The sequence below is a fragment of the Bactrocera tryoni genome, chromosome 1, assembly GCF_016617805.1.
Source record: "Bactrocera tryoni isolate S06 chromosome 1, CSIRO_BtryS06_freeze2, whole genome shotgun sequence".
Taxonomy (NCBI): domain Eukaryota; kingdom Metazoa; phylum Arthropoda; class Insecta; order Diptera; family Tephritidae; genus Bactrocera; species Bactrocera tryoni.
Genome location: NC_052499.1, coordinates 32,735,007 through 32,747,404, shown reverse-complemented (window position 1 = coordinate 32,747,404; position 12,398 = coordinate 32,735,007). Strand labels below are relative to the sequence as shown.

The 12,398-nt window shown below is 34.9% G+C and overlaps 2 protein-coding genes across 2 annotated transcripts; both read right to left on the bottom strand.

Annotated features, from left to right (window-relative positions):
* Positions 1-782: 782 nt before the first annotated feature.
* On the bottom strand, positions 783-5,558 carry LOC120766688 (indole-3-acetaldehyde oxidase-like). The gene is given in 10 exon segments (XM_040092334.1): positions 783-1,014; positions 1,081-1,558; positions 1,614-2,476; positions 2,479-2,755; positions 2,757-3,542; positions 3,605-3,838; positions 4,314-4,582; positions 4,585-5,056; positions 5,137-5,295; positions 5,541-5,558. Coding segments are annotated over 10 exon segments (3,744 nt in total). The 3' UTR covers positions 783-826.
* A 247-nt stretch (positions 5,559-5,805) lies between these two features.
* On the bottom strand, positions 5,806-9,215 carry LOC120771817 (indole-3-acetaldehyde oxidase-like). Its single transcript, XM_040100038.1, is given in 5 exon segments — positions 5,806-5,943; positions 5,946-6,659; positions 6,717-7,046; positions 7,277-8,018; positions 8,489-9,215. Coding segments are annotated over 5 exon segments (2,559 nt in total). The 5' UTR covers positions 9,194-9,215; the 3' UTR covers positions 5,806-5,875.
* Between the last annotated feature and the right edge of the window lie 3,183 nt (positions 9,216-12,398).

Genomic DNA, 12,398 nt, shown 5'->3' with positions numbered 1-12,398 from the left:
GAATAGATACAATTGTGCGAAAACTTAACCTAGAGCCCATATAACTATTGGAAGGATTTTCGAACATCCGGCTGACTTAACACTATGTGATTGGTGATTGTACTTATGTATGTACTGTACTTTAATGAAATCCAGGGAACATATTTTTGATATGTGGCATGAAGTTAATAAATAAAATTGGGTCGATACTACTACAACTCCCATATACTGCTTACTATACAAGTATACAAATTTTCGCTTTTCTAATAAACCTTAAGCCGAATATGTCGGTCAGTGTATAAGTTGTATTATATGTATATGTGTATATAAAATTCCTTGGATTTCGATCCTCTGGTTAACGTTTCTCATCTTAAGGGACCTCCCTGGCTCCCTGTTTGATTCCTGCAAGTTGCAAGAGTATAAAAATGTAAACAAAAACCACTGTACCCTGTCAATAGCTGTGTGATTTTATTTTGTATTTTTGAAGAAAAAAATTATCAAATAATTCTTACATGAATATTGAACACTTGCTTATGTTTTGTAATATAATTTTTTTATTTATGACATGTTGTGACTTTTAACATAAAACGATAGAAAGTAGCATATGGCCGCTCCGAGGTTCCAAGCTTCATCATTACCAATTTTCAAGTTATAAATACATATATGTACATATGTAGACATTAATTGCGAAATCGGGGGTGATTTTGCAAACAAGGCCGCCGTTCGAACCTTCCCCAGGACCTAAGAAATACCTGTGCAAATGTTCACGTCTTTCCGTGCTGTGGTATAATATTCTAAGTAAGTAAGTTTCTAAATTAATCAATTCGGTACATTTTAATTAGTACAATTAAGTATAATTCAGATGCAGCATGCTATAATCGGTGCCTGAATGTAGCAAAACTCGCTCCGGTGTCATAGGCGCAGTTAAGGGAATCCACTTTTTCGCTAAACCAGCATCAGAACGTGAAGACTGTAAGGCTTCTTGCAAAGCAAAGCCTACAGCTATTCCCAAACAAATTGCTGGTTCTCCAGTTGCTGAAATTAGAAATATTATTAAAAAAAAAAACCATATATGATTAGATACAAATTATCAAATAATACCTTTAGATCGCATAAACCCAGCTACATTTGGACTGCCGCTTAACATCTCAATGCGAAAATCTATCGGTATGTCTTTAGCTCCGGGCGGTTTATAATTCCATGTTCGATTCGTCTTCAGTTCCCCAGTATTTTCATCGACAACTATTTCTTCAGACGTCCAATAGCCGAGACCCATTATAAATGCTCCTTCAATTTGTCCAATATCTACATTTGGATTCAGACTCTCACCTGCATCTTCCAAGATATCCACACGAGGAAGATGATAATTTCCGGTAAGTATATCGACTTCCACTTCAACAAGGGCTAAAGCACAAACAGTATACGGGTCCATGTCGTTAGGCTTACAATCTTCGCTTACAATTAAACTAATGTGTTGATTATAAGCAGTTTGTATTATTTCTAACCATGAAGGGTTTTTAAGTGATTGCCGGACATTTTTCAGACGTTCGTTAATTATATTACAACATTTACGCACCGCCTAAAATATATATAAATTTAATGAAACAAATATGCAATAATCGGAAAATATATACGTAGCAGAGTGTTTCGCTGCCAATGGATCCTCCAGTCACCATGCTATTGGCACCATTAACAGTATTGCTCCCTTCGAATCGAATCATATCCACTGGTATGCCTAACTCAAGAGACGCTAATTGTGCTATTTTCGTGTTCATGCCTTGACCCATTTCGATACCACCATGCGAAATGATGACAGTGCCATCACGATGATAAATAGCCAAGGTGGCGGGAAATTGTCCAAAATATCCAATATGGTACTCCATGATGGCGATCCCTAAACCTTTCTTTCGCCAGCGATTATTTTCATTAAATGTTTTAACTTTCTGCTTTCGCATTTTGTAATCAGTCGACTGTATAAAGTATACCAACATTTGTTCCATTTTATGACCTGGAATTAAGTTTGCTTTTCGTACGTCGATTGGGTCTAGTCCTGTTTCAAAAGAAATATGTTCGATAATGTTCTCAATCATTGCAATTCCCTCCACTGAACCAGGCCCTCGGCACGGTGTGTTACTGGGTGAATCGGTTAAAACCATATAGCCATCCAATTTATAATTGTCAGTAAATTCATAGCAATTTTTTGATACTAAAACAGTGTGACCCATTGGTGATTCATTGGATTGATATCCTGCGTCCTCATAAAACTCACTACGCAAAGCAACTATTTTTCCTGTATGTTTAACGTAAAATTCGTACTGGCAATGAAAAGCCCACCGCTTTCCTAGAACATTCATCATCGATTCTATAGATTGAACAAAACGCACCGGGCGATTAAGCTTGAGGGCAGCTAAAGATGCAGCACAAGCAGCAAAGGAGTTTCGAGTTCCTTTACCACCAAATCCGCCACCCAAACGACGTACTTTCACTTGGATTTCATATCAAGTAATTCTGTTAATACGCCTTGTAGAAGGTCCATCCACTGAGTAGTTGCATATACCTCCAATCCACCTTCGAATGGTATAACTGCAGCGGTATGCGGTTCCAAGAAAAAATGATATTGCAGACCCAAATCCAATTTTCCTAAACCACATACATCATAATTTTCTTCAATATTTAGATTTTCTATGAGTGACTTAACCGTATGATTGATTCTATCTGAGCGGCTGCTCTTGAGAACATCATGTAAAGTAGGAAAAACTTCACTTCCTTCGCCGTCATACATAAGTGATCTTTACTAATTCGGCAGCCATATTAGCAGTAGCATTTGACCCCGCTACTATTACCCCGATAGGCTTATTGTAAAATTTAATTGCACCGCTAACAAATAGTTCTTCGTTTTCCAAGAAAAACATGGGTTCATCGCCGCTAATTGTATTTTTTCCTGGGATATCTTTGGATGTTAAGAATGCAACGACACCTGGTAATTTAAATGCGGCAGAAGTGTCAATACTTGCTACCGTAGCCCCCACAAGTTTAGCAGTAACAAAAGCAGCCCACAGTTGGTTTACTGCTACAGGAATGTCATTTGCATAAGTTGCTTCCCCTGCTGTTTGCGTTAAACCTTCGTATTTTTCAATGGGTTGGTGCACAGGAAAATCTTCTGGTATAATTTCAAACAATTGTTTACCTGAGGATACTGGACGCTTGAGGATTTCCGCACCGCTTAGTAATCGCTGTGGAATTAAGCTTTCTGGAGTATTTTTCAATATGGTTTTATAAAGAAGACCGGCGGCAAGTTTCTGTCTATATTCAGGCGAACCATTAGATGGGGCTGAATCAGCAATGAAAGTACTACTGGCTATTGAGAAAATCTTTGCTATAACTTGTGAATCGTTTAGCTGTGTTCCTTTCATAAATTCTTCGATTTCCATCGCATGAATAAAGCCAGGACTTATACCTCCGAAACAAATACGAGCATTTTGTATTTTAAGGCTTGGTCTTTCTACACTTATTAGAAATGCAGCGTTAACGTAGGCATGTGCATTTTGTGCTCTTATCATAATCTATCACATATGAGATTATAAAAAATATAATACAATAGTGAAATGGGAAATATTATATTTACCTTGTAAGAATCAAAAATATATTGCTCATGTATGTAAGGTCGGAGAATAATTTCTTTAATAATTTTACCACTCATATCAATTTTCAGGAACTCTGTCATTGTTACTGCTTTTTCTTTTATGAGACTTTCTTGAAGTACCACTTGTGCCTTTAGTGCTTCAAAAATGATGTACACATCGGAGGGAAAATCATTATGGTTGTGCTTCATGATAAGATTACCTGCCAAAGTACCCATCTGAAAAATAAGTTACACAGCTACAATTGAATATTAAAGCAAAAAATATGTTTGAATAGCAGCATCGCCTTTAGAGGTTCGATCTGAACAATTGGGAAATTACTTAAAAGAATAATCTATGTCGGATTTCGATAAGATAATTTATCAAAGTTCTCATACAAGAATTTGATTTTCATTGAACAGTGTGTGAGAGCGGCTATATCTTATAGTGATCAGATATCGTCGGTTCCGACAAATGCGTAGCTTATGAGGATAAAAGGGCGTATGCAAAATTTCAGATCAATATCTCAAAAACTGAGGGAATAGTTCGCGTATATACCGACGGACGAACAGACAGATGGACGTAACTAAATCGAACCGTAAGGCTGATCTTTTATATACATACTTTATAGTGCACTTCGTGCAAACTTAATCTGTCATATTCACGGTATAATTAGATTCCTAAATAGATTTATTGTTAAAATTATGTACTTACATTTCGGACTGGTAGATTTGCAATCAAATCGAAATGATTCCAAAGTTGTTGACAGTATTCAAATCCTTTAATTTTAGCTGCCTCTTCAAATATTGCCATTGTATCTGTTAAACTTAAGTTAGCACCTAAAGTTAGGACCTTTGGAGTAATACTGTGTTGTCTCAGTTCAGACACGCAATTAACATCTATAAACGTTTTAATAAACGGATCGCTCCGAAAAACACCAGTAGCAGTGTTACCAGCAACCAAAAAATATTTCTTAATTTTTAATTTTTGATAGTTGAGAATAATTCACCAATTGACTTTGGCCAATACCAATCACTACCGTCCTTATAATTTATAGGCGGTCGTTTCGAGAGGATAGTACACGAGCTTTTGCACAAATTTGAAGTTTTTGTACATATTATATTATTGATATCTTCAATATCCTGACACTCTTCAGGAACTTCGATTGCACTATCGACAGCAAAAGACTTCATGGTGGCTAATATAGGTCGGTAACCAGTACAGCGACAAATATTGCCCCCGAAAGAATTCTCCACCTCTTCCATAGTAACATTGAGACCTTTAGATTTCAGTAAACCGTACATACTCATTACGAATCCAGGCGAACAAAATCCACATTGAGTGCCATTCATTTTGGCCAAACGTTTCTGAATTGGATGATAGCCAACACGCTTATTACCAATACCTTCCGTGGTTGTTATGTCCCAATCTACGCACGTATTCAGCAATGTCAAACACTTTTAATATAATAAGGTATATTTTTATTCGCTAAATAGTTGATAAGATTAACGGTTAAATTAAAACAAATTCAACTTACAGAATTGACGGTCCATGTTCGTACATTTCCAGTAATTGGATGTTTTCCCGTAACAACGCAAACACATACACCACAACCAATACTAAATACTAGTGAATGGTATTCCTCACTTGTTCTAAAAGACTCGTCCGTTATGCTTGACTGTTCGTCAGCCACTGTCTATTTATTAATTAATTAAAATTACACATATGGTATATGTAATTATGTAATAATACCTTCCAAATACCCAGTCACCAAAAAGTTTTAAATATTGAACAATGTACGAGTTTCTTTATAACTAATTTCACCGTGTGGTTATGCTAAAGAGAATTTGGTCACATTTGTTCCAGCATTCAGTGCGATAGTCTCAGATGTTGTTGGAGCACCTGAACGAACCCATTCACGCTTTAGTCCAGCATCATTACGAGCAGATTGCAAAGCATGCTGAACAGCAAAGATTACACTGACTGCTAGGCAACACTGGTGAACCACCTCACCTGTTGCTTTTGAACGCATGAATCCTGCTGAATTTGGATTTTTCTGCAGTAATTCTATGCGAAAATCTATTGGGATATCTTTTGCACCCGGAGGTTTGTAATTCCACGTGCGATTTGTTAGAAGTTCTCCTGTTGTCCGGAGATCCTTCCACTTGACCAATATCAATATATGGACTAAGACTTTCACCGTGTTAATGCCTTAAGACAATAATAACAGGTAATTTTTGATCAGTTTAATTAAGTATACATTATAACCTTATTTACTAACCTTGACCCATTTCGATTCCTCCGTGAGATATAACTACAGTACCATCTACGTGATAAAAGGAAAAATTGGATATTCCATTATAGCTATACCTAACCTTCGTTTAATCCAACGATTATTTTCGTTAAAGCCGTCAATTTCCTTTTGTCGATTACGATAATCTGTGGTATTAATAAATCGCGGTAGTAGCTGCTCCAATTTGTTACCAGATTTTAAGTTAGCTAATCGTGCATCTACAGGATCTATATTTGGTTCAAATACAATATGTTCCAATATATTTTCAATCATTGCTATTCCTTCTACGGAACCTGGTGCACGGCACCAAGTTGAACTGGGTGCATCCGTTATGACAGCTTCGGCCACAATTTTAGTGTTCAAGTCAGAAAGTTCATAGCAATTTTTTGCGCAAACAACAGAATGTCCGTCAATAGGATTTTCATTGAGTGTGCATCCTGCATCCTGATAGAATGTATTTTTAAGTCCTAGAATTTTTCCATTGGCTTTTATGTGAAATTCATAATCACTCCGACAACCCCAACGTTTTCCGTTAGAGGTCATCATTGATTCGATGGTCTGCACGAAGCGAGATGGTCGATTTAGTTTGTATGCTACTAATGATGCAGCGCAGGCAACTTGATTTCCACGTGAAATTTTACTTCCAAATCCACCACCGAGGCGGCGAACTTTCAACTGTACATTGTTTACCTGAAGTTTCAACATTTTTGCTATTACACTTTGAGTATGATCCATCCACTGTGTTGCTGTCCATTCGTGTAGTCCTTCTTAAAAAGGAACAACTATAGTAGTTTGCGGCTCCATTGTAAAGTGATATTGCCCACCTATTTCAAAAACACCTTTAGAATTAATATCAGGTTCCTGTGAAAGTTTTATTTCATCGACTTTCGTAGTTTTTATCATATGAATTCGCTTCCTTTCATCTGCTTCAAGCACTTCTGCGGTAGTGGTTAAAATATTATGTTCTGGTACACTATGTCAATATGTCACTTTTACTTTTGTGGCGATGCGGTTGGCAATATCATTTGTTTGTGCATCAATATTTTCAATGTTTGCGCCAACTTTTGTTGCAGTAGCAAAAGCACAAAAAACCGAGTTGGAAGAAGTTAGTACATCATTCATATAAGTTGCTTCTCCGGAACATTGAATCATGGCTTAATATAAACAATATAATTAATTAGAAATATCTATATCTTATAAATTATAAAGTTAAAATTAAAAAATTATAATTTCGGTTATTTACGTACTATACTATAGTATGTTTTTTTTAACCAATATAGTTATATCTGTAGGTATTCATTGACTTCACGTTATTTATGTATATGTTTTTTTACCAACCTGGTGGTGTTTTTTTCTTAAGAATATTAGTTATTATGTGGCTCACCTTCAAGTTTTTGCACAGCTTCAGTAACTGGGTAATATTTTTCTATAGTTTCAAAAGATTGAGTTCCGGATGAAAGTGGTCGTAGAAGTAAGTTGCCACCACTTTTATATTCATCCTTCACTTTGTCTTTAGGTGCGATTTTTAATAGACTTTTGTAAGGTAGACCAGCGGTAAGACTTTTTCGGTATTCAGGTGAAGCGTCCGGGAGAACAGCATTAGGTTGCAGTTGGATAATCAAATATTGAAATATATTCGAAATAGTGTCCTTTTCAAATAAGTTCTGACCAACTAATGCAGATTCTATTGCTTTAGCATGTACAAAATCGGGTGCTATACCGCCAAAGCATATACGAGCATGTACAATCTTGCCTTCTGGCATATTCATATGTAATAAAAATGCAGCGTTTACATAGGCGTGCGAGTTTTGAGCTCTGGACATTATTTAAAATTTATTTGATATGTGCAGAACTAATTGTTATTGTAAGGTGCTATATCTTTCTTTGCTTACTTTGTAGGAATCGAACACAAATTCGTCGTTTGGATAAGCTCTTAATTCGAATGCTATAATAATAATTTGGTCGTTCGTCAAAGCTAGATATTCTTTTAGTGATATGGTCTTCCATGTAGACGCATCTTCTGCAACAATAATCTGAACATCAAGAGCTTCGAATGTTATGAATACATCTGAAGGAAATTCCGGATAGTATTTTTTTAAGTCGATATTGCCTGCCAATGTTCCAGACTGGGAAATACATAATAATCTTTGTATTTCGTATTTAAATTATTATATTTCATTTTTAAATATACTGCAGTAAAATATTTATTTTTGAACGAGAAGTACATTAAGAGCGTCCATAATACATAGTACTTATTATAAATTCTACAACTGCAACTGTCATTAAAATCATGAGGTCAGTGAATGTTGGCTATTCGCAATCTCACTTAACAATTACAGTAATCATTGTTCCACTTCGCTTCACATTTAGATACATATATGTATGTATACATATGTATATCTACGTATTTATTAAAATGTCTTCTAATAATAGTAATAAAATTGTACATTTGTATGCAGTTTGTTAGGAAAAGGATGTTTGAAATAAAGAAATAAGTTATTTTGACATGTACAGGTATGTGTGTATGTGTACCAAACTCAAACAAAGAATCAAACCAAGGAAATATTTTCTTCAAAAAAACTGTCTCAATACTCACGTTACGAACTGGCACATTTGCGATAAGATCAAAATGTTCCCTCAACTGCTGACAGTACTCGAAGCCAGGATTCAGTGCAGATTGCTCAAAAATTTCCATTGCTTCCGTCATTGCACCAAGTGTCACCTCTTCATTAGTTATAGAGTGCTGTTTTAACTCCGGCACCGCATGAATATCAAAAAAGTGTCTTATAGCTAATGACCTCCTGTAGACGCCATGTGCTGTATTTCCTGCGACAAGCATGAATTTTTCTTTCTGTATTTTGGACAGTGCTTCAAAGAGTTCAGAAAATGTTCGCGGCCAATACCATTTTGCACCGTCGGGGTAGGTCAAGTAACTTAATGGCTTTTGACAAGTGTCCCTAAGCTGCAAACCGACTTTAGGACAGTCGGAAAGCTCGAAATCTTCAATATCCATACATTCTTTCGGAATCTGTACAGTACTATCCACAGCAAATGATTTCATAGCGTCCAATATAGGACGGTATCCAGTACATCGACAAATGTTGCCACCAAAAGAATTTTCAACCTCGGTCATTTTAACATTTCCTCCTTTCGATTCAAGAAGACCGTACATGTTCATAACAAAACCAGGAGAGCAAAAACCACATTGAGTGCCATTCATCTTGGCTAGTCGTTTCTGTATTGGATGATAGCCAATTTTTTTGTTGCCAATACCCTCAGCTGTTATAATCTCCCAATCCATGCATGTATTTAGTAAAGTTAAACACTTTAAGAGATAAAGGAAAATTTGTTGCTAATAAAATTCGACGACGCATTACCCGCCGGGTGAAGAGAAGGAAGAGGAAGACTTCCACACCGTTGGAAAGAGTAGGTGGAGACGGACCTGGCTACACTTGGAATCTGCAATTGGCGCCAAACAGCACAAAAGAAGGACTCGGCTATAACCGCGTAGGCGATGTCTACGTCAATAAAGAATAAGAATAAAATTCTGTGCCCAAAAATTTACTTACTGAGTTAACAGCCCATGTACGGGTTTCTCCGCAAAAAGTAGTTTTGAGTGGTTGGAAATAAATTTGTACAGATAAATTTTAGTGAAGTGAATACTATTTAAACAAACTACTATAAAATCGAATGTAAAATACTGAAAAAATATTGTGAGAATACCTTGGATGCATACAGGCACTCCAATATATATACATATACATATACATATATGTACATATACATATACATATGTATGTATGTATGTAGATGAATAGAAAAGTATGTGCGGCATTTTTACTAATGAAACGAAAATTAATTATCAAAATTAAAATCATTTGTATAACTTGCGTAAACTCAGTAGTAGTGGGACAGTAAATTACTCGTTCAAACAAAAACCGTGTAAAAACATTTTCATATAAAACTCAGGACCAATTTAAAAAATAATCCGAGCAAAAAAAACGTGTAACAAAACTCATTTTACGTGTAAATCTATCTATTCGTACTGCGAGAATTTGCATGGTATTACATGTAATTATATGTAAGTAGATATAGTAATACATACTTATTATTTAAAAGGAACAAACAAAAACAAGTAAGGAAGGGCAAAGTTCGGGTGTAAGCCTACATTTTATACTCTAGCAACTTGCAAGAATCCAAGCCAGGGATATGTAATATGTATGTATGTACATAAGTCAAGAATGATAGAAAATCATTCTTGCTTTTATACGCACATCCAGGAAAAGCGTTTGAGATGTAAGCGTTGAGAGACAGCCCAATAGTAACCGCGGCAAAAAATGGTTTTTGACGTGTCGTCCAATTTGGATGAAATTTTCACAGTATATTAACAGATTTATGAGTAACAATTCCCTGAAATTTCAGCCTCATAACCTCATTACTTTTTGGTCTAGAGCAAGTCAAAGTTGAGGTTAAAATATGTTAGTTCAATATGTAATAAGCAAAAGCTTATTAAAATAAAAATGCATAATAAATGCAAATTTCAAGTATTTTTTTAATTAATTTAGTTATTGTAGAATGAGTAAATGAAAAAATAAATTAAAAAAAAAACACAATTTTTTTTTTCTTAACAACAGAACTGTGGTGCAAAAATTGAATATTTTGCATTTTCAATGGCCTAGGAAATATAGAGCAGCCCCTCGCCCTAGGTGCAGACTTATACCAAATGAAAGTTTGAAATCTCAGCTTTAATTTAAAGTAGAGGGCATATAGCAAAAGTTTGCAAAAGCACATTAAACATACAAAAACTACAAAAAGTACGTAACGCGCACATTCTGTCGCTATACGTATGTTAGCATGCAATAGCATGTTTACAACTTTTTACTTTTATTTTTTTTAATTGTTTACTATTCTCTTATTGTGCAAGAGAATAGTAATAAATTACATTTGTTTTTTGTTAGTTATTCAGAATTATGCTTTAAAGATCATTTATGTTTTAATAAAAATATTCTTGTTTACATAAATTTACGTTGTTAATTTGATAGATAATTTTGTTGAAGGTCATTGACTTTGGGTTAGATAGTTGCATAATTTTTAATTTAAATTGATAGTGCAAGACATTGTTCTTATCTAAGTTGTGTTATGATCACTTTCTAATGTGGTTAGTTTAATTGTTATATTGTAGTGCCGCTTGTCGGCTGGCAGGAAAATAGAAAATAGTCTCTTGCATTATAATTATTTTTGTTGTCCAAAGCTCATAAGCAGCCTAATATTGTGAGCATAATTTTTGGTTGTTGTTGGTTTTTGGGCATTTTTTCCATCCGCTGAGCCAAACCAGTTTTTGTTTTGCTCAAACATATGTACATTTTGTGTACTCGTGTACTTTTTTTTTTGCTACAGGAATGTTATCCGAAGAAGCGCAAGAAGCAATGAATAAGGAGTATAGAAACTGTAGGCTATTCCATTCTCGTAAAAATTCACGTTTTTCTACGAATGAAGATGTAATGCACTATTTGCAAATATAATCAGATCCTTATATTAATTCATTTAGAATGAGAAACAAATTGAAAAAATTAGAATACCATGATGATGTTAAAAAATTGATTGAATGAAAAAAAATATTGTTTTTTTTATTGCATTTCAATGGGAGGTGGGCGTATTAGTGAGCGTGTTGTTGTAATTTTTGCATGAAACATTTTAAATGATATAAATTACAGTAATATAGAATTTGAAGGTTGTATTTAATATATTTTAGAAAATATGGCACTTTTTATGTTGAGGTAGTATGGGTGATGGGGTTAAAAGTGGGTACCAAAATTGAAAGTTATACCTAAAGTATTACGGACAATACGGCATTTTACAAATTTCGACTGTATGACAGGTGGGCGTAAAAGTGGGCGAATTTTCTTAATTTTTTTTTTTTTTAACTGGAATTGTCTCAAAAATAACCTGTGCAAAATTTCAGAGCTCTACAATGACTCCTTGTATTTAATGCCGGCGTTGTCTTACTGTGCATCGCGGGAAGAACATATGTAGTTTTTTGGAAAAAAGAAAGAGAAAAGAATTTATTGCTGCATCAAATAGTTTGCATAATGTTCAAACTACATCCCATATATTTTTTAAAAACCTCTTTGATTAAATGCCTTTTTAAATTTTCCTTTTTATTTAAATATTTTCATATGAATGTGTGGACGTTCGAGCCGTTTCATGTTCGAACTTGAGCTTTTTCGATGTTCCTTATAATGTATTGAACACAATGAGTGCGACAGACTGCAAACGACATCTGTCAAATATTAAAATACACACGTTCCTATAAACACAGTTATTTTGACAACTACACGACTACACGACTGCAAGCCGTCAGTTGTCGCTCTCGCTAACTTCAATATACTTTTATATTTGCGAACGACAGTAGAGTTGACAATAGAGTTGAAGGAGAGAGATGAGGTAGAGTGGAGATGCCACTAATATGTAAAATTTAAAATTATTCACAGCTCTAACAAACTTGA